This window comes from Nicotiana sylvestris, chromosome 1, assembly GCF_000393655.2.
Source record: "Nicotiana sylvestris chromosome 1, ASM39365v2, whole genome shotgun sequence".
NCBI lineage: Eukaryota > Viridiplantae > Streptophyta > Magnoliopsida > Solanales > Solanaceae > Nicotiana > Nicotiana sylvestris.
This window is the reverse complement of record NC_091057.1, coordinates 42804646-42827868: the sequence shown is the minus strand read 5'-3', so window position 1 is coordinate 42827868 and position 23223 is coordinate 42804646. Positions and strand designations below refer to the sequence as shown.

The 23223-nt window shown below is 31.3% G+C and overlaps 2 protein-coding genes across 2 annotated transcripts; one reads left to right on the top strand and one right to left on the bottom strand.

The window, feature by feature from the left end:
• Window positions 1-7716: 7716 nt before the first annotated feature.
• Window positions 7717-9864, bottom strand: LOC104210301 (DNA-directed RNA polymerase V subunit 7). Its single transcript, XM_009759167.2, has 2 exons — window positions 9752-9864; window positions 7717-8392 (listed from the first exon to the last, which is right to left on the bottom strand). The coding sequence occupies exon 2, from the start codon at window positions 8379-8381 to the stop codon at window positions 7839-7841; it is 543 nt and encodes a 180-aa protein (XP_009757469.1). The 5' UTR covers window positions 8382-8392; window positions 9752-9864; the 3' UTR covers window positions 7717-7838.
• Window positions 9865-12348: 2484 nt separating this feature from the next.
• LOC104210300 (protein GAMETE EXPRESSED 2) lies at window positions 12349-22094 on the top strand. Its single transcript, XM_009759166.2, has 17 exons — window positions 12349-12499; window positions 12583-12906; window positions 13401-13739; window positions 14077-14403; window positions 15044-15250; window positions 15333-15418; window positions 15491-15623; window positions 15933-16241; window positions 16415-16539; window positions 16729-16946; window positions 17019-17246; window positions 18017-18246; window positions 19098-19336; window positions 20232-20388; window positions 20916-21079; window positions 21280-21374; window positions 21764-22094. The coding sequence occupies exons 1-17, from the start codon at window positions 12349-12351 to the stop codon at window positions 21927-21929; spliced, it is 3498 nt and encodes a 1165-aa protein (XP_009757468.2). The 3' UTR covers window positions 21930-22094.
• The last annotated feature ends 1129 nt before the right edge of the window (window positions 22095-23223 follow it).

The following is a 23223-nucleotide window of genomic DNA, read 5'->3' as shown; positions in this document are numbered from 1 at the left end:
TTTTTATTTTGAAAAAGAAAAACGAAAATGATTTAACAAAATAAAATAAAGAAATTAACTAACCCAAACCAACCATCACCCATGTTTGAGTAAGTTAATTCAGGTAGTTAATTTCTTTGTTAATTTTTAATAAATAATTGTTATTAACTAATTGTGCCATATGTTTTTTATTGCTTTATTTTCATTTTTAATTTAAAATAAACTTAAAATTCCAACTTGAAACTACTCCCCAATTTGAATTGGTAATTTTTATTTTTATTTACTTTTATTTTTTATTTTAAAATTATTTTAAAACTCCAACTTGAAACTACTCTCCGATTTGAATAGGTAGTTTTTCTTCTTCTTTTTTATTTAATTATTAAAGCTAATTATTTTATTTTGAAATAATTTTAAAACTCCAACTTAAAACTACTCCTGCCAATTTGAACGGGTAGGTATTTTTATTATATATTTATATTTTTCGTTTTTTATTATAACTAATTATAAGATCTATATTTATTAATTCAAATAAAGTATATATACATATATATATATATATATATATACTGTAGTTTTTTCTTTTTTTTATTATTTTCGTTTTTTATTAATATTTAAATTCAAAAATAATAACTAATAATTAACTAAATATTTAAATTTTATTATATTTTTCTCAATAATATTTAATTTTAGTGAATAATTACACTTTTTATTTTGAAAAAGAAAAACAAAAATGATTTAACAAAATAAAATAAAGAAATTAACTAACCCAAACCAACCCTCACCCATGTTTGAGTAGTTAATTAAGGTAGTTAATTTCTTTGTTAATTTTTAATAAATAATTGTTATTAACTAATTGTGCCATATGTTTTTTATTGCTTTATTTTCATTTTTAATTTAAAATAAACTTAAAATTCCAACTTGAAACTACTGCTCAATTTGAATGGGTGGGTAATTTTTATTTTATTTTTTACTTTTATTTTTTATTTTAAAATTATTTTAAAACTCCAACTTGAAACTACCCTCCGATTTGAATGTGTAGTTTTTCTTCTTTTTTTCATTTAATTATTAAAGTTAATTATTTTATTTTAAAATATTTTTAAAACTCCAACTTAAAACTACTCCCGCCAATTTGAACGGGTAGTTATTTTTATTATATATTTATATTTTTCGTTTTTTATTATCACTAATTATAAGATCTATATTTATTAATTCAAATAAAGTAACCAATATATATATATATTGTAGTTTTTTCATTTTTTATTATTTTCGTTTTCAAAAATAATAACTAATAATTAACTAAATATTTAAATTTTATTATATTTTTCTCAATAATATTTAATTTTAGTGAATAATTACACTTTTTATTTTGAAAAAGAAAAACGAAAATGATTTAACAAAATAAAATAAAGAAAATAACTAACCCAAACCAACCATCACCCATGTTTGAGTAGTTAATTCAGGTAGTTAATTTCTTTGTTAATTTTTAATAAATAATTGTTATTAACTAATTATGCCATATGTTTTTTATTGCTTTATTTTCATTTTTAATTTAAAATAAACTTAAAATTCCAACTTGAAACTACTCCCCAACTTGAATTGGTAATTTTTTTTTTTACTTTTATTTTTTATTTTAAAATTATTTTAAAACTCCAACTTGAAACTACTCTCCGATTTGAATGGGTAGTTTTTCTTCTTTTTTTCATTTAATTATTTAAGCTAATTATTTTATTTTAAAATAATTTTAAAACTCCAACTTAAAACTACTCCCGCCAATTTGAACGGGTAGTTATTTTTATTATATAATTATATTTTTCGTTTTTTATTATAACTTATTATAAGATCTATATTTATTAATTCAAATAAAGTAACCAATATATATATACTGTAGTTTTTTCTTTTTTTTATTATTTTCTTTTTTTATTAATATTTAAATTCAAAAATAATAACTAATAATTAACTAAATATTTAAATTTTATTATATTTTTCTCAATAATATTTAATTTTAGTGAATAATTACACTTTTTATTTTGAAAAAGAAAAACGAAAATGATTTAACAAAATAAAATAAAGAAATTAACTAACCCAAACCAACCATCACCCATGTTTGAGTAGTTAATTCAGGTAGTTAATTTCTTTATTAATTTTTAATAAATAATTGTTATGAACTAATTGTGCCATATGTTTTTTATTGCTTTATTTTCATTTTTAATTTAAAATAAACTTAAAATTCCAACTTGAAACTACTCCCCAATTTGAATGGGTAATTTTTTTTTTACTTTTATTTTTATTTTAAAATTATTTTAAAACTCCAACTTGAAACTACTCTCCGATTTGAATGGGTAGTTTTTCTTCTTTTTTTCATTTAATTATTAAAGCTAATTATTTTATTTTAAAATAATTTTAAAACTCCAACTTAAAACTACTCCCGCTAATTTGAACGGGTAGTTATTTTTATTATATATTTATATTTTTCGTTTTTTATTATAACTAATTATAAGATCTATATTTATTAATTCAAATAAAGTAACCAATATATATATATTGTAGTTTTTTCATTTTTTATTATTTTCGTTTTTTATAAATATTTAAATTCAAAAATAATAACTAATAATTAACTAAATATTTAAATTTTATCATATTTTTCTCAATAATATTTAATTTTAGTGAATAATTACACTTTTTATTTTGAAAAAAAAAACGAAAATGATTTAACAAAATAAAATAAAGAAATTAACTAACCCAAACCAACCATCAACCATGTTTGAGTAGTTAATTCAGGTAGTTAATTTCTTTGTTAATTTTTAATAAATAATTGTTATTAACTAATTGTGCCATATGTTTTTTATTGCTTTATTTTCATTTTTAATTTAAAATAAACTTAAAATTCCAACTTGAAACTACTCCCCAATTTGAATTGGTAATTTTTATTTTTTTTTACTTTTATTTTTTATTTTAAAATTATTTTAAAACTCCAACTTGAAACTACTCTCCGATTTTAATGAGTAGTTTTTCTTCTTTTTTTTTTATTTAATTATTAAAGCTAATTATTTTATTTTAAAATAATTTTAAAACTCCAACTTAAAACTACTCCCGCCAATTTGAACGGGTAGTTATTTTTATAATATATTTATATTTTTCGTTTTTTATTATAACTAATTATAAGATCTATATTTATTAATTCAAATAAAGTAACCAATATATATATATATATTGTAATTTTTTCATTTTTTATTATTTTCGTTTTCAAAAATAATAACTAATAATTAACTAAATATTTAAATTTTATTATATTTTTCTCGATAATATTTAATTTTAGTGAATAATTACACTTTTTATTTTGAAAAAGAAAAACGAAAATGATTTAACAAAATAAAATAAAGAAATTAATTAGGCTGCCACTTGGCTTAAAGAGAGGGCTTTATCCTCTCCTTTTAATTATACAAGCAGATTTGAAGAGAGGAAATTTGAACTTATTAAAAAATTATTGTGACGATATCTAAACCCCAAGATGATTGGGGCCAGGAAAGATTCATATATAAACATATGCAAATTTTAGTACTAAAATATTCCTTACACTTGAAAGGGAACTAACAATTAAAATATGAATGTCAGCTAATGAATCAAACTACACTATCTATTTCCTTTAACTTTAAAAATATATAAAAAAAATTCATGCACTAAACTGACATAAGCTATAAAATGATTTAAATCATCACGGTAGGAATATTCATAATATATTTCCAATAGAACCCATGGGAATGATATTTAATATAAGAAACACAAATGTATTACAAAATCAACACATGTTTATATAAACATAAAGATAACAAATGCAGCACAAAAGAAAGAAAGAGAAAAAGAAAAACGAAAAGGGAGAACATAAAATTAAACAAAAAAAAATAGAAGAAAGAATATGAACCTGGTTGAAAGCAAAAATAAAATAAAACTCCTTTGATGTAATAAGGAATCCTGGCGAGTACGGATCAACTCTAATAGGAACACTCCGACGTCGGACTCCAATGACAATAGCTAATCGGCTGATTCAAACTTTTCATTCTCTACACTATTTTGGTTTTTTTTTTTTTTTTTGAAAACTATATTAGCAAATTGCAGAAAATATGAAGAAGAGAAGATCTGGAAATTTCTCTCAAAGTTCACTGTCTCAAAGAAATTCTTTTCACTCCCAAAAATCAAAATTCCCCCCCAAAAAAAACCTCCTTTTCTCAACGTGATATCTCCCTTTTATAGAGGAGCATATCTGGTGGTATGTGATCATGTGCCAAAAGAGTTGGAGTGGGAGAATATGGTATTGAGGGGATATAGCGGTTGGGACGTGGGATAAAAGAGAAAAGTGCAGGTTTGTGCTGTGTGACGTGGGTGAGATCGTGTGTAGTGGAGGTAATTTGTGAAAGAGTAAATTTTTACAAAGTGATGTGATGGAAAGGGAATTGTTAAGGGATGATGACATATGTTTTAGTGGAGGTAATTTGTGAAAGAGTAAATTTTTACAAAGTGATGTGATGGAAAGGGAATTGTTAAGGGATGATGGCTGATGTTTTATATATTAAAAATAAAAAATAAGAAAACTGAAGAGAAGGTGGAACGGTTTACTCATGAACGGTTTGAAGGCTACTCCAAATATTGTATTTCCTAATAATGTGGAGCAATGTCTTAAAGTGCCAAGTGTATTTTTAGGAATCTGCCACTTGGCTTCATGAGAGGCTTTTGTCTCTGGCTTTTAATTATAGATAGATTGGTCGAGATATTAGAAACTGCTGATTTGTGATCTCTTCTAGTACTCCGTTATTGCTTTGTACATTCGTTTCGTGTGCTCTATTTTGTTATATTGTAGCATATTTCTATTGTTAGTTTACATTACAATGTTTATCAATAAGCATCTTTTAACTAAAAATTCTCATCACTACTTCGACGAGGTTAGACAAAATACTTGTTGAATACATGGGGTCGGTTGTACTCATACTACACTTCTGCACCTTGCGTGCAGACTTTTGGAGCGGAGCTGCTGGTGATGTCGGGAGCTGACCCTGAAGATGTTAGTGTACTCCGGATACAGCTACCACTTGTCCTTGGTAGCTTTAGATTTTGTTACTATGTTTATGTACTTTCAAACAGATCGTGTAATTATTTGTATCAGCTTTGTAACTTCTAAGTCTTAAAAGCTCATGATTTGTACTACCAGTTCTTGGGTTAATTTGTAAAAGTTCAGATATTTCTTCACCATTTTCCTATAATTTCATTGGACTTGTATTGTTGGTTAGTTGGCTTACCAAGTGGGTTGAGTTTGGTGCCATCACGACTTGTAATTTTTGGGTCGTGACAGTCCATCAACCATGGAATAATCGTTTTCTTGGCAAATACAGATTCTTCAAAAATCAAACTTGTGGTTTGTTACAATTATCTCCACCTTTAACTTGCTTCATTAAATAAATACATATGGGCATAAAAGTCGATTAATATTTCCGGAATATTTTAGACCTTCAATATTTGGCATAAAATATTCGCGCTTTTATAATAATAATAATAATATAGATAATATACATATTTTATAAACTTTTGTATTAGCATGCAATTAGTTTAGGCCGACCGATTAATTTTGTATTTTGCCCAAAAGATTTATAGCATGTTTGGCCAAAAGTGCTTTTTTTTTTTTTTTGCCAAAAACACTTTTGGCCGAAAATTGAGGTGTTTTGGCCAAGCTTTTGGAAGGAAAAAAGTGCTTTTGAGGAGAAGCAAAAGCAGTTTTGGAGAAGCAGAAAAAAGTAGATTCTCTCCAAAAGCACTTTTTTGAAAAGCACTTTTGAGAAAAATATACTTAGAAGTAGTTTTTTAAAGCTTGGTCAAACACTAATTGCTACTCAGAAGTGTTTTTCAAACTAATTAGTCAAACACAAACTGCTTATCACCAAAAGTACTTTTGAGAAAAGCACTTTTGAAAAAAAACACTTCTCAAAATAAGCTGATTTTTGCAGCTTGGCCAAACGGGCTATTAGAGTGTTTGCCACATTTCTAAGTCTTTTTAAGTTGTAGATCAAGATGAAGTTTTGTCTCAGGGATAATGCTTTTCCACTATTTTGAGAGAAGTACATTCCAGCAATCTGTCACTTAGTAATTTTTTGGGGAAATTACCAGTTATGTCCATTTATAAGTAGCTCATTATAAAAATTGGTCAGTTGATAAAATATTACTAATATTAGCCAAATTAGCCAATTAGCTATTTGTAGCAAAAAAATATCAAATTTTTGTTTTGTTTTGAGTGAGTGTTATTAGAATAGATTGGGCACAACTTAAGGAGCTTGAATCTCAGTTTTGGGATGATTTGATGAAGTTTTGAGGTGTTTTGAATTGAAAATTCGAAGTAAAAGCTGAACATGAAAAAAAATGATATATGTATCATTTGTGTATTCACATATGTATCATATTTGTATCAGTTGTGTATTACATGTATATCCACGTATACATGTGTGTGAGATACATGTTTGATACATGTGTCACAGAAGACTTTTTGAACTCGATTAAATTACGAATTTTGATACAAAACCAGTCCAAATCACCTCCAATCTTCCTCAAATTTTGTATATTGACTTATCTATATATTTTCAATGAATTTCATTTATACCCATTGAAAAAGTTCCTTTTTTGTTTAGATTTTTGGAATATTGTATAGATTTTTGTATTTCATCGTCTTATTTGCTACCCCGTCCATGAAATTTCCTTTCCGTCTTGTATCTAATGTTGCTAATCATGTTTAAAAATATGGAAGCTGATTTTTGCATGTGATTCTTTGATAGAAAAAACCCTATTATTTGATTTTTTAATTTTTGTTGGCTAGTTTTGATAAGTCTATGACTAATGGCTAGAGGTTGGTAAGTTGAGATTTAGTGTTTGGCTAAGCTTATAAGCTGGTCAAACTGGCTTATAAGTACTTTTTGGCTTAGGCATTTGGTAATATTAAAAGTGTTTATAAGTTAAGTGCTTATAAGCCAAAAATAAGCCAAAAGTCATAAGTTGGTCTCCCCCAACTTATCAAATTTCAGCTCATAAGCACTTTAGGTTTGACTAAAATATTTACAATTCTATCCCTAAAATACTTCTTTTTAAAACAAAACTCTTCGTATACCCAATTCTTTAGCTGTTTATTATTAATTTCAGCACTTTTATCCAAACACGTAACTGCTTATTTTTTAAATCAGCTTCAGCACTTAAAAATACTTTTCAGCACCTAATGCTTATCAGCTACTCTAAATCAGCTAAGCCAAACGGGCTCTTATTTGGGACATTTGTGTAAGTTTCCCTAATTTTTTTTGCTGGGCTTTTGAATCGTGGTCTCTAAGGTTTTCGCCCAATTCATTGACCTTTATCACGCCCCTGGCTATAGTTTTTCTGAAAGTTAAACCTCAGCTTTGTTCAAGTGCCAGAATCTTAGTCCCTGGCTGAAAAGTCATGGAAAACTTGACACTCTTTTCAGAAAGTGAATTGTGACACCTGCCCACAGAGTAATAAGAATCTGGGAAGACAGCACTGTATTAAGATATTTTTAAGGAAATCAGTAACGAGCTTTAGACATTTTGGAAAGGTATTTCAGGTATCAAAAGGTTTATCACCTTAACCATAGAGTAAAAGTATTTGGGTTTAGACATCCTATGCCTTCAAACATTTACATAAAATCACTTGAGGGCTTAAACTAAATGAGAAAATAAGATACTTCAGAGAGGGTCATCAGCAACATCAACAGATAGTCATATTCAATCCAAAACAGTACTAAACATAGCTACAGAAGTTAGCTTTACATGTCATTGGTCTATGTCCAAAATGAGCCAATCATGGCAAGTAACCTAAATCTAAACAGAACTTTGTGAGATGGGTCCAAGGTAATCACCCTCCAAGCTCACAACTGCTTGGAATTCCTTCTCCGCCTCCACATACCTTGCCCCAACCACGATGAAACGCACCACAGTGTCTCTCTCAATTCTTGACATCTTCTCATTCATAAAGATGGGATTTTCTCCAGGCACATACTTATAATCCGACATCTTCTGATGAGAGAGGTATATCTTGTCAGTGGGGCCACATCTTAAAAAGACACCGTGCTTCAAGATCTTGTGCACAACCCCTTCCAAGATTTCTCCTCGGAATATGTTGAAGGTAATGCAACTGAAGTCCACAGGGAAGAGCACATCTCCAGTGTGTTGTCGGACTTTCCCTTCCCCAATCTTCTCCATTGTAGTGACAGCTATAAAGTAACCGAGATTCTTTGTAGCCTTCTTGGAAGCAAAGTCTTCCAAGAGGCGAAGAACAATTGCTTTCTGAAGCATTAAACCTTCAATATCAAGGTTCTCAGCAGGGATTATCACGTTCCATGACAACCGAGATTTCAAATACATTTTTAAATGACCTGTCCACAAATGAAAACACATTGGGCAACAAAACAAGGGAAATATTGGGCCTTAAAAGGATACCCCGCAGCTGCAGCAATGCTAGCATGAAAGTTCAAGAGAATGTCTGGAAATACATATACCACAACCATAAGAAATGCAATGCACATTTACTGAACTTTATCCATCAGGAACAGATTTGTAAGAGGTACTGGATAGGAAATCATAAGAGACAAAGTGGAACATTAAAATACTAAGGATTTGCATGCTGGGTTCTTAACTAGCAACAACAACACCAACAACAACAACAACCCAGTGAAATCACACAAGTGGGGTCTGGGAATTGGGTTCTTAACTAGCAGTATCAACCATTTTCCAGTCAAATAAGTTGCAGAGATTAGCTTGAAACATTATAGGCAAACATAGAAGACTACACATTGTATCAGCTCATACAAGAATGCAGCAATCAAGCTATTGCAACAACGTCATTTATGAGATATTACAAACACTCCATCTCTAATAAGAGTGTTTACACCAATTTGAAACTTTTCAAAAAAGATTATAATGATTAGTGAATATCAGTAACTGAGCAACTCCTTATCAGCTACACCGACCAATTGGAAGTATTAGTGGTGAAATGGAGTTTCCCACAGACAATGAAAGAATATTTCAAAGACTTAAGCCAATTTTCGAAGCCAACTGCAGCTGAGTGTCTATGCTCAGCATGAGTTGGTAACGAAAGAAAAGAGGGTGGCGAACCTTTGAACCAGTCTAATTATATATATATATATATATATATATATATATATATACAGTGTTTAGTAGATAAAACTTAAACCCGAGATTAATAACACATATATCCATCCTTCTGAGTTCTGCCTAGGCGTTTGGGCAATTGGTGACAATCAACCCAACTTTGAATATATCAAATGTCCCCTATTTTAATCAGCTCTCAAAATTACGAGCATTTTCTGAGAGCCAATCAAAGATGAATGCAAAAAGTAAAGTCATTTCACGAAGATAATAACAGTTGCAAAAAGGTAAAATTAAGAAAAGAAAAAGAAGAAAAAATAATAAGATGAAAAATAAACATATTTTGGTCCATATCTACCTGGGGCTAGGGTAAAATTTGCAGGGTTTAAGGGTTTCTGAAACAATTTTAGAATGGTGACAAAAGACAAAATGAGACTTTACCTTTGCTTTAGGCTTCTAAAGAATGTCGAGCAGTGAGCAAAAATAGAGGATATTAGGACTATATGATTGCATGATCGAAAATAGCAAGTAAAGGAAAAAATGTGAAAGATTCGGAACATAGAAAAAATGCACAAGAAAAAAAAAAGAATCATGGTCGCTATTAGAAGGAACGGAGTAGAACTAACCTTTTCTGATGACAAACGGCGGCGGCGGCGAAGCGGCACGGTGGGGAGACGGAGTTGGTAGAGGGAGCAGTAGCTTCGTGACTCGTGAGCTATGGATTCTGGTTCAGTGTGGGTACTCCAAATTATATGTTGGATCATAGAGGAACGTTAAATAAATGGAGGTACTGAAATTGATTTAGTAGAAACTTTGGGGGTTAAAAGCATCCTTCTCATTTCTCTCAAGGTAATGACACCTGTCCTTTTGCATTATTGCATGTAATTCTTGTGTCTATAGGTAGGGGTGTAACCGAACCAAACCATCTATATTAGTTTGGATGGTTCGGTTTTGTTGGATTTTTTTGAGTTTTTTAATTTTTTGTTATTTAAATATTATTTTAATTTACTAAGTTAAATTTTTGATAAGTAAATATATGTCTAGTAGAAATATAAAAAAATTGACAAATATATTATCTATTAATTCTTATAGGTAAACTTTCTTAGTAACACATAATGACAATAAGTTTTGTTGATATACCTAAATAATAATAATTACTTCACATTTGAAAAGATATAAGAATTTAATAGATCTTAACATATGATATGAATATGGAAGAACAAAGATATTGACGCATTTCAGTAATTGCTAAGAAAGTGGTCATACAACCCATTATTTAAGGTTAATAAATATGGAACACTTCATATTCTATTAAATATTATATCCTGCAAGAGAATCCCAAATATTTCTAGACATTTTAAAAAAAACTTATATAAAACCTTAAAAGTATATATAAAAATTATAGGCAAAATACCTTAACCCCCCCCCTAAACTTGACATGGATTATTACTTATAGCCTTAAACTATTCGTGGTCTTAATTACCCTCCTCAACTTGGCCTTTTGAGAGTCATTACCCCCTGGACGCTAATGTGACAAAGAGTGTGGGTGCACTCGCCTGCCACGTGCATTTTTCCTATATATGTGGCATTTTTTTGAAAAATAAAATATATTTTTACCTTTTTAAGTATGTTACTTCTTTAGATAATTTTTTCGAATATAATTATAATAAAACTTGGATAGAACTACATTATTTAGGCTAAATTTTTTTATTTGGCTAAAAATAATAAAGTTTTAGTTAATCTTTTTTTTAAAATTTGACCTGAATATAAAGATTTATACAATTGAAATAAATTGTCAAGGCATCTAAAAAGTTATAAAAAATACATAATTTGAAATTAATTATTCTGGCTATAATTTTTTATATAGCTCTAAATTGTGGGACTCTAAAAATATATTTTTTCTTTACATATTTTACTTGAAAAAGTAAAAATGTACAGTTAAAATAAATAGTCATTACATCAAAAGAAGAAATAAAAAGAGTACACTCTTTTTATAGTTGAAAAAATTATACACAGTTGGAGAAATAAAAATACACAATTGAAGAAATTGTACACTCTTTTAATTTCTTCTTTTGATGCAATGACTATTTATTTCAACTGCATATTTTTATTTTTTCAGGTAAAATCTGTAAAAAAAATATATATTTTTAGAGCACTATAATTTAGATCTATATAAAGAGTTATAGTCAAAATAATTAATTTTAAACTATATATTTTTTATAACTTTTTTAGATGCCTTGACAATTTATTTTAATTGTATAAATCTTTATTTTCAAGTCAAATTCAAAAAAAGATTAACTAAAACTTTATTATTTTTAGTCAAATAATTTTTTTTTGAATAAGTAATGTAGTTCTATCCAAGTTTTATTATAAATTGTAGTCGAAAAAAATTATCTGAAGAAGTAACATACTAATATATTTTATTTTTCAAAAAAATGTCACATATACAGGAAAAGTCCACGTGGCAGGCGAGTGCACCCACACTATTTGCCACATCAGCATCCAGGGGGTAATGACTCTCAAAATGCCAAATTGAGTGGGATAATTAAGACTACGAATAATTTAAGGTCGTAACTAATAATCTGTGCCAAGTTTAGGGAGGTTTTAAGATATTTTGCCAAAAAAATATATATTTATATGCCGGTTTGGTTCGGATTTTTTAATCGGTTTAATTTGACTTTTCGATTTGGTGCGATTTTCCGGTTCGCCCTACTATAGGCGTACTTTTAAGAATTTTTTTAATTTCGATCATTCTGATTTTCTATTAAGCATTCTGAACCTTGAATTAATTCCTCTTTAGTCAATTTATTTTGTGTGTGAGAGATCTATGAATAAACACAAGCTTTTGTAGGATTTCTTTTTATTTATTTATTCAAATTGCAAAAGATTAGGTTTAACTATTATTTTTCTCTCAAATACATGTGCGTTATGATACTTTACATACAAATTATAATATATTTAAGTTTTGATGAACAGAGTTACTTGAGATATGTCATGTATCTCGAGGAGGTAAGCCCAAAATGACCCGAACACTATGGTTATTAAAAAAATAATATATTTAAATTTATTTTAGTACTAATTAATCGTTGGTTTCAATTTTATAAATTCTCGAGTAAAAGGATCAAAGTGTACATGTCAATGCTTAATTTGTCAGTATTTTAGGAACAAAAGTGCAAATTTCCTAAGAAAGAAACTACCCACACCGCACGAAGCATTCATGTATATGAAAACCAACTTCTCCGTTCAAAATTCTCCCGCTCTCTTTCTAATCAGTTCAGTTTCATCCATGGCGAACCAATTTCTCCTTTACACCATCTTATTAGTGTTGTTCATCTCTCTCTTTCCCCCTTTAACTCATCAACTCTCATTATCAGGTAGTTCTAACTCCTCACTCACAAAATCCAACTATGTATATAAGTAAATTCACGCTCGTCTGTGTTTTTTTTTCTTTTGGCAGAAGATGTAGCAGTTCCTAGTTTTGCATTTAGTTGGGTGGACAACAATGATACATTTGTGGCTGGGGCTGTGGCAACCATAATGGTCAAAGTTATTGGAAATTTTGATCCTGCCAAATTCAAGCACCCTTTCAGTCCCAACATCAGTGTTAATGATAAGACGGGAAACAGCTCTTACATTTCTGGGGTTTCGTCTAATTTTGGCTGGAATTTTGGGGATTGGAGGATTTCTTTCGTTCCTATTATGACCGGGTTGTTCAATGTGCTGATTACTGATGATCACTTCAATGTCTTTGATTCTTCCCTTCATTTTCAAGTCACCCCAGGTTCCATTTTTCACTAATTCCTGTTATTGAAATATCATTGTTGACTATAGTACATAAATTCGGTTAATTAGACATATCCTCTATTGGTGTGTATAAGCACTTTTACTTTACGTCCGATGTTTTTATACGAGTTGTTTAGCCTTTAGGAGATTTGTATGTCATTAGAAAATATAAAGAACATCTAGTACTTTTTATTCTTATTTTGTATATAATTGGCTTGAGATAAGTTTATGAGTAACATGGTCAGTGAGGATTCATGTAGCCGACCCCATAGTGTTTGAGACTGAGGCTTAGTTATTGTTGTCGGCAGTGTGTATAAGCATCCGGTACAGCAGTTTCTCTTTGTTGGATAAATTTGATATGCTTTACATGCATATTGGTCTAATGAAGTTAATGGCAAATATGTCTCGCCACGCGCTCTAAATTTTCTGTTAAAATCAGCAGCTCTTTGTGTTATCATATGTTCCTCACGCAATTATGCTGTGTATATGAAGGTAACATCCATCCATCTGCAAGCGGGGTGTCATGGGGAAATGGAGTGAGTGAGTTTGTAGCAGGGACGAAAGCATCAGTTATGGTTCTTCCTAAAGATGCATTTGGGAATAATATCTCTTCAGCAAGTGAAGGACTGAACTCTTACAACTTCACATTATCTATATCTACTTTCAATGGTCCCGTAGCAACTATGCTCAATTTCACCAATAAAGGATGGGCTATAACTGGTTATCTCGAAATAGAGTTTGTTGTAGCTACAGCTGGAAGTCTTTTACTTCATGTACAAGGAGAAAACCAAACATTGAGGGGCTGTCCTCTAATGTTCATAGTGTACCCAGGTGATTCATGTAAGCATAAGGCTAATAATATCTTTTTATAGTTCTAGCAACAATCTTGGAGAATGTTTTGTGCTCTTGAATCGATATTGATCATCTGGTTAAACTAATAAGATTGGAAGCTTCATTTCTGTGCTATTCAAGGTGTATTTGTTACTTGTTAGAGATTTTCTTGAGTCTTAACAAAGGATGCTGGCACATTGATAAACTGTAATTATTTTTTTTTCTCTTTTCTTTGGATAGATTTTAAATCTTATTCATGCTTTAACAACAAGTGATTTCATTTTATCTTTTACAAATTCTCTTGGATGGTAACCCGACTCCTAGGTTCATTTTGCAGGAGCTCTGGATGTTTCCAAATGTTTTTTGCGGTGGGAAGTTAAAACAAAGTACTTCCAAATATTTTCTCCTATGGAAGGTTTTATTCACCAGCATGATCAATATGGAAATCTTGTTCCAGGGGTGTATGAATTTGATGTTGAAGTTATTGAAAATGGAATGAATTTGATTATTCCTGTGACAGATCTGCAATTCAGGCAGGTTGGCTTGGGTATTCAGTTGTTTTCCTTCAGCCTAACAGAACCAGGGGACTTCAAGCTTATGATATATCATAAAGAGATGAATAATTCCATCTCAGCTATGCCGTTTCATTTTACAGTGTATATAGGTGATTTAGCATAACTACATTTGCTGCCGCTTACATTTCTTGGTTTCTGTCCTTTACGCTTATTGTGTCTCTCTCTCTCTCTCATATCAGCAATGTGCTCTCAATTGTTAGTTTTTGTATGCATTCTTTTTATTGCTTTTAGCTTAGGTATCTGTGGGGCTATTTTCAGTTACTTGCTTTTGTGTCACATGGTTAGCGTTTTAGCAATTCACGTATGATTAGATTTTGGACTCACAGAAAAGAAATCATGTCGGAGGTTCTGCAAGCAGGTAAAGCTGTGAACAATGCTCAAACTTGGGTAAGAATATTTTCTATGTTGCTCGGACTCTCCAAAAGTGTTGCTGCACCCGTGTCGGATCCTCCAAAAATGCACTAAATTTGGAGGATCGGACACGCACCCAACAACATTTTTGAAGAGTCCGAGTAACATAGAATATTTTGGAATGGGAAAAGTTCCCTATCTCTTTCGGCTTACCAGTCTGAACTTTTAACTGCTTGTTAACGCAATAAGTAGCTTTTGCCGTTATAGTTACCTTCTGATACATTGTCATCTTGATATTCCTTCTGCATATGAAGCTGCACATCAGTTTTAGCGCATTTTTAGTACTTAGCTTCTGATCTACAACTTCAAATTTTATAGGTTATTGTGATGGAATGAGTAGTATTGTTAATGGATCGGGTCTAAATGACTCTGTAGCTGGTGAAGCTGCAAAGTTCTCTGTCTTCTTGAAGGATGCTTATCTATATCCTTCGCTTGTTGAGTTAGAAAGCATACAAGTACAAATCGTGAATGAATTTGATTCCTATCATGCACAACCAAGCATACATCCAATGAAGATGGTCAATGGTACGAAACTTAGAATTCAATTTTCTGGTAAATAGGAAAAGCTTACCTTGACATTTTTTGATTGTTTACCTCTCTATAATAGGAACTCTATGCAGTATGAATTTGAATCGCGGATCACATAATGATGTGGGACTTGCTTTTACTCCTGTGGCTGATGCAAACCTTGATGTAAGAATTCTTCGTAGTGTTCTTTATTTGGGCTTTAGAATAGACGGAATTGATAGTTATTTTTGGTTGCAGCCAAGAAACATGAAGTTTAGTGGCTTTGATGTTAATTATATACCAGAGAGGAGTGGGATCTATGAAATTCGCGTATTCTGTGGAAATATTCCATTAAATGGTGGTCATCCGTTCAGAAAGGCAGTAAGTGCAGGTACATGTTTATGCTTTTAATCTGTATCCATATTCATGAAATATAGCTAAGTTGTTGTGGAACTTAAATTACTAAGAAGCGCTTTCTTGTTAATATCAAGAGATGTTGCTTATATCAGAACATTTTTTTGGCCAGAAATAATCCCAACTTTACAGCTTTTTAATTATTTGAGAAAATCAACCAAATGCCCATCCAGCCGAACATTAATTTGTATATGCCGTACATTAGCTTGTCTAACTTTTTTTACAACGGTGATGCATGCATCTTCTGATTCTCAAGTTTCTCTGATGTTTCGTTGCTTTGGTGCAGGCAAAGTTAATATATCTCTTTCTGGACCTGTGAAATTCAGTCCAAAAGTAGCAAAGCTGACACAGAATGAAATCATAGTACGACTCATGGATTCATATTCTAATCCAGTCGTCTTACAGCAGTCAAAGTTGAAGTTGGAGATTGGATCAGTTAACAGATCAGGTTTTTCGACATGGACTTTTATTGACAATAAGGATGGCACATATAATGGCAGTTACATGGCTAAGGATGTTGGCACCTACGAATTATGTGCCTCGTTTGATGGAATGCGTTTCATGCCATGCCCCTTTGGTGTGAATGTATACACTAGTGAGTTCTTTTCTTTGAAACATAAAATGAAATTCTTTTAGGGTAAGATAAAACTCTTTCTTTACTATTTTAATCCTTCAACTACATGGTCATTGAAATGGTAATTTCTTGCTTTTCATCGCATGACATTTCCTGTCCATTCATCTGACATAAGGCATTCTTCTGCCTTTCAGGTGAGTATTTTCCTAGAGTACAGAATGATTCAGTCTGGGTCTGGGAGGATGACTCAATTGCTTTTGATGCTCTGGAAAATGACTATTTTGCTGGCCATAACATTACAATTTTTGAATTTTCAAAGGTAGGTATCTAGTCTACTGCGACTACACAATTGAAAGAATACAAACTTTTTGTATTGTAACTAAAAGCTAGAGGTATAAAAAACTTGATGGATATTATCCTCTATGAATACAGTAGGTGTACAAACATGTGTTTAGACATGTTCTCTTACATAGGATATAAAATAGTTTAATAAAATTTTCATGCACAGCCAGGTCATGGTTCAACTCTTCAGTATGGGCGTCTCTTTAGATATACACCCTTCAAAGGATTCTATGGGAGGGATTCTTTCTCTTATACAATATGTGATATGAATGGGAACACTGCATCAGGTGGTGTGGATATATCTGTTCTAAGCATCCCTCCTCAGTTCGTTTCTGTTCCAAGTCAATTACTGGGAACTGAAGATGTAATTAGTCCACAGTTCGGGTAAAGTTCTAGTCATGATTTCGTGTTGCTTTGGTGTCTAAGCGTCTGTAATCTTGTTTGCTAACTACGCAGTGGTTTCCCTGGACTTGAGATTATCTATTCAGATTCAACTGAGAATATCAGCATTACTTTTAGTGCAAAGTCTGGGACCGTCTTTCTGTCTCCTATGTTAATGCAATTTTGGCAGCCAACCTGGAGTATTGCTACTATATCCAACAAGGTTGGGGAGACTACTGAATTAACTTTAACAGGCTCTCTAGGAGAAATCAATTTTGCCATTCCATCGGTACAGTACTTTGGGTATGGCTATCTGCACATAAATTCTCACCATTTATTTATCTGCTGAATCTGTCTCTCTTCGGAAGCTAGTAAGATGGTTTTTATTTGTTTCTAAAAATGTGTCCTTTTCTAGATAATTGGAAAGTCATCCCTGTCTATCTGTAGCTTTTGCGAGTGGGGCTTATGCCAAACTAACACCATTTCAAAAGATTATTCCCAAATTAAGTCTTCTTTCAAAACAATCCTAAAATAACACTTCTGGTCACCTACCAGGTCAATCAAAGAAAAAAAGCACTAAAGTATGTAATATATAGCACATCATTCTTTTTTCACTGTTCCTCCAACACTTAGGCCACCCACTCTTACATAACCCTTCTCTATCCTAGGCAGTAGTCACTCCTCGTTACCTCATACTTGTTTATGCATTACTCATTTTAGTGATTTACATTTGTTTACACTAAAAAATCTGCTGGAACAGTATTAGTTCCTATGAACATTAACTTCTCCAAAAGTTCCAAAGAATGCACCGTAGGCTCTTCGTAGAAGATATTGGAACTACATGTAAAATACAGCAGAGTGATGGGTGAAAATAATAATATCCAGTTTAGGAATTAACTAGGCTTTCAATTGTAGACACCTCCTCCCCAGAATTGGAAAAAAGGAGGACGCAGCCTCTCTTGTTGACATAAGTGCAGGCATCTAGTAAAATGCAGAGAATGACTGATACTAATAATTTTTCAGTGGAGATAAGCATGTTGTATTAACGAGTCTCATGTCTTTCATTGAATCAGAAATGAAGACTTTTATGGAACTGATACAATTCAAGTCTCTACCATGAACAAAAATGGGAAGAACAAGTTAGATATTCCGATATTGGTAGAACCTATCAACGATCCTCCATTCATTAATCTCCCTCCTTTTGTTATTTTGGATCAAGGGAGTGGAGAAGTTCTTATTTTTACCGGAGAGAGGGATAAGTCTGCTGTTTTTGTTGGAGATCCAGATCTACTGCATTATCCTGGTACGTGAGTTTAAACCATTCAATCCAATGTGGGTGTGCAATACATGGATAATACTAGAATAGGAGATATTCAGTGCCATTTTTGAATTGGTTAATAGTTTGTGAATTAAATGGATAATGAAGGACAATGTTATCAAAGTTGAAAAACGCAAAAAAGCTCTAAAGTCTGTTGGGGCTTTAAGCGCAAAGCGCAAATAAAGCGTGATTTTTAATAAAGAAAGGCGCAAATGGAGAAAAACTACAAATATGTATGTGTAGTCCAAGACTAATATCTATAAACATGAATACCAAATATATGGACAAAGAAATGGAAGAAAATTTACGATAAAGATCAATGTTTAGTGTCGCGTCTTCCGGATTACGCTCGTTAGCAAGGAAAAGTATGTCTTAGAGCCTTGATGACAACACTGAAGCGCCCGTTAAGAGAGGCGAAGCGCTCTACATGTTTTGACCCTCGCTTCAGGGTTTAAGCACTCCTTTGATAACATGAGAGTCGTGCTAATTCTGCACTGCTGAGTTTTATGTAAGAATATTGGATATCGTCAAGTGATTTGTAGTTTATTTAATCAAAATGGTGGGGCTTTCATCAAAATTTTCATTTCACCGACTAATGAAAAAAAAGGCTACCTCCTTTCTGGACAGTAACCTCCCATATCTGGCAGCTGTGGCTTTTGCCTCTTCACTCTTCTGGTAGCTCTGCTGAAACTAGATTCTATTATGCAAGTCCTCTGTCATTTACAATAGCTGATGCTTTTGGGATATGGGAGAGGGATATAATATTTTTACATTTGAAACATAGTTGAGTGCCTCTTAAAAAAATTTAAAATGTTGATATTTAAATTTCTTTTCAGGGAATAAGTCTCGTTTCTTGGTTATGTTCTCCATGGAAGTCAGTTCCGGATTCCTTTCAACAAAGCTTCCTGCTGATCTAGTTAGCACGACTGAATTAAAATTGAAAACCAGCTACCAGTGGCAGCCTCTTCAGACATTTGTAACCATCTCAGAACATTTTATGGTCAAAGCCAAAGGCATTAGATTTCGGGGTACACTAGAAGACTGCAACAGTGTGTTGGAGCAATTGCTATATCAGGTGTGTTCTAGAGATTCTAAGTTACTTTAGTATCATTTTTTCGCTGGTTCTGGACTTATACCTTCCTTTACTGTTTCATTGACCGATTATTTCAGAACAATCTCATAGTATTGTCTAGCTAAACTATAGTGCAACAACTATGTATTCAGAATCTATTCAGATCATAAACTTATTATCCTTTTTCATAAGACAGCACATAATCAGTAGAAGGAGGTAGAGCGATCGGAGATCACATTCGATTACCCTTCACTCTTTCAAATGATGGCATGTATGCTATTCCCTGACCTGCCCCTAAATTTCTTCTTCCTTTAGTCTTAATAAACTGGAGAACAAAAGAAGATCAAGAAACAGTATTGGAAGATGTGAAAAACAAGAATACTTCGAGCAAGAATGTTTTTTTTCACTTCTCCACCTTTCGTAATTTTTCTTTTGGCTTACCCATTCATTTTTTTCTATCGCTATACCAATGAAATACAGGGAATCAGGAGGTTAGCTAATGGTACATGTAGCAATACCTGAGAAGTGGCAAAGATAGTGGCACAGATAGTGCCACGAGGGATCAAGAGTTATCTGAGATAGTCAAAATTTGTTTCTGCAATACAGTCTTTATGGCACATTTTCCCATTTTCCCCGTTGTCGTACCTCCGTTATGGGTTATGAAAGGATTTTATGAACATAATAAGGGCTTATACGCATATTTTGTATTTATATTTGCTTACTTTCATATCTAGAAAATAGTCCTTAGTAATGTTTGAATTATACTTGCAAATGGACGTGTTATTGCACTGCTTCATTTTATCGCAAAGTTCTGATTCATTCTTAGGCATTTCAGTTGCTATTTATCCTGTTTTCTTTTCACGTTGTGATCCGCATAACTATGTGAGTTGCTTTGCAGGGTGATAAACATCATGCTATTCTTACTGTGACAGTGAATGATATGGGGAACTATGGGTGCTACCCAGACTGCACCGAAATGATGTCAATGCCTCATTTTGTTGAGGCTTCTGTCAGTCTCATGAGAGAAAGACCTCTGAGTTCATTATTTGCACATGGTAAGTTATGCATCAGAAAGCTGTAATATTTATAGATACAGTCTTCTTTCATCGCATTCTTTTTCCTGAACTTCATGGTGTATGCCTATTGCCACAGATCCCATTTTTAATATTTTTGGCTTACCTAATGACAATTCCCATTTTCGCCTACCAAATACTTTAGATTTCTTGTTCCGGTTGCCCTGCTTTTTATAAACCCCTAGCTGGAAATGATGCTTTTTCTAGCTCCTGCAAGTCTCAGGTAAGATTTGAAATGTTAAAATACGCAGTTACAGGCCTCAGATGCGAAAGTCAAAGAAATTATTTTTTATATATTTTATTGTCTCATTCGAAATGCAATCCATGGAAAGGGAGATGCATGGTAACTTGTTGAAGTTTGCGTCGATTATGAGAAAATAGTCTAAATTTCTGGAAACTTATGCCAAGGATCATAATTTTCTGAAATTTCATTTGGAATAAGTGTAGCATTGACAGACTTATTACGGTATTAATTATCAGGATGATAATAATACTGCATCTGATTGCAGCTTTTGGATCAGCAATTATTATTGAATTCATTCTGGTTCTCGCTCTTGGTGTGATACTTCTATTCTTCACATGCAAATGTGCGTTTGTTCTCTTTAATGAAAAGAAGAGGCAGGCACCTCAGGATTTTGAGTTCTCCAAGGTTCAGAGTTCCCAAGAAGGAACTGTAAGTAGTATTCGATTAAATAAAGATTTGCTGTTGTTTTTTACAAGCCAGAATTGTTATCTTTTCCTGGCCTATGGGGCTGATGTTGTTTGCTCAATGCGACACCTCTATTATTCTTTTAGGTGCATATCACACTCAACTCAAAGGGCAGTTGTAGAGTAAAAAATCTTCTATGATATATTCTTTTGTGTACTGTACAGTTAACCGGGGATTTATCTGATAAGATGACTCGATTAAGAGGATGCTGTTCAAATTCCTTCTTGTCTGATCTCCAGCTCTCCAAATTTCATCCGCGGTAGGTTTACATATATGAAATGGCTCTAATTTTTATATTTTGAAAAACTGAAATCAGAAGTTAAGGTCCCTTCTGAGCATCGAAAGATACACCATTTAGTAAACTTTAGAAGTTCTGAATCTTGTCATTTGTAAATAAGTTCAACGCTGTAATACATACTACTAGAGTGTTTTTTTTTTTTTTGGTTAAAAACTGGCAAAATTTTATTTAACACATACTACAAGTGTTGTTTCTCAATAAAAGCAAACTAGTCAGTTGCAGTTCAAATATGCAGAAAGTCCATTTCAGCTGTATATCTTGTAGCAGAAAGCTATTTGTTTGAAGTAGCATTGGTCTTACGCCCTCTCTTTCTACGTCGTGAAAAATTTGTTGATGCAAACTACATACAGGTCATGCCTACAGCTTGGAATTGGAGGGTCTCCTAAATCTACCGATATTTCTTCCAAGTCTTCAAGCGATCAGCTTGAAATGACTTCTCCTTCTGGGATAAATCCTGCAGCTTCTGCAAAAGATAAACAACTTTCAGCCCAACTGGAAGAAACTGAAGTTTATTGAGATGATCAAGCTCTTCTTTGAAAGACTACTTTGACTTCTACAGACTATATTATTATATCGATAGCAGTAGATACTTCCTATAATTAATCAGCCTTGTTAATACTAATATTTTGCAGGAAATGAAGCTAGTTACTTGTATAGTGACAGATTGAACAGGAAATGAAATTAAAGGAGCATATTTTGTAGGGACTAGTATTAGAGTACGTGTTTTGCGCGTGTATCCTATATCAATAAAATATACTATTTCAAAAAATTACAAAAAAAATTAATAAATAATGTGTTTGACCTTTGAAATAAAAATTAAAAAAAAAAAGTATAAATTCTTGAAAATGGTGACTACTAAATATTTTATTTAGCCGACTCAATGAAGAAAGAATTCTTTTTATAAAAGTTCTTAGATGTCTTATTGTAGTTTCTGAAGACTTCTGTAGAAATATAGGATATTATTATTTCTATGATCTAATACAAAAATAAATTTTAAAAAAATTTAAATACTATTATCAACTAAAATTTGTCAATTAGAATAAATTTTAAAAAAAAAATTCTCTGCCATTTTGGGAATGAAGAGATTGTTGTTATGTTCATAGAAAAAATTGATAAAGAGAAACGTAAAGTCTATACGACTTATATTTTTTTACAGCAACTAATTTAATATAGAACATAAGGGGAGTTGTCATTTGTAAAATAATAATAATAATAATAAAAAAAAAAAAAATAACAATTCCTTCGGAATATAGTTTGTATTCTATTGTTTCCTCCTTATTGCTTCAAGTTTTTATTTTTATGAATTTGACTCTTAATACAATTACAACCAAATTTGCCATATGCTAATGTTATTCAAATCAAAATAAATTTATATCCTATAAGATTTTTCAATTTGAAAATAATTTACTTATATGATGAATATAAAATAATTAAATTAATTCTTGTTAATTTGTTAATTCAAAGTCTTAATTATTTGTTTGGATGAGTAAATGAACTAATTACTTTTTGTTGATTCAAATTCTTTATATTAACTCAACTAATCTTAAATAATTAATTATAATTATATTATCAAAGAATAAAAAAAATAATTTGATATTTCACTTTTTGAATTTTTGTGTTTGTAAATCATTAATGTACTTGACTCTTTTCAACCACCTAAATATTTTATTAGTGATTTGTTAAATATTGATTGGTGTTTTTGTTATGTAATTATTATTATTATTATTATTGCTATTTTTTTTATTACTAAAAGAGATTAGAAAGAAAGAATTACAATTCATGCGCCTGGTTTTGGATAGTTTAATTAGGA

Coding starts and splice junctions, on each gene's coding strand:
- LOC104210301 (XM_009759167.2), bottom strand. CDS start 8,381: ATGTATTTGAAATCTCGGTTGTCATGGAACGTGATAATCCCTGCTGAG.
- LOC104210300 (XM_009759166.2), top strand. CDS start 12,349: ATGAAAACCAACTTCTCCGTTCAAAATTCTCCCGCTCTCTTTCTAATC. Junction 14,404..15,043: donor TCATTTTACAGTGTATATAG/GTGATTTAGCAT, acceptor CAAATTTTATAG/GTTATTGTGATGGAATGAGT. Junction 15,419..15,490: donor TGGCTGATGCAAACCTTGAT/GTAAGAATTCTT, acceptor TTTTGGTTGCAG/CCAAGAAACATGAAGTTTAG.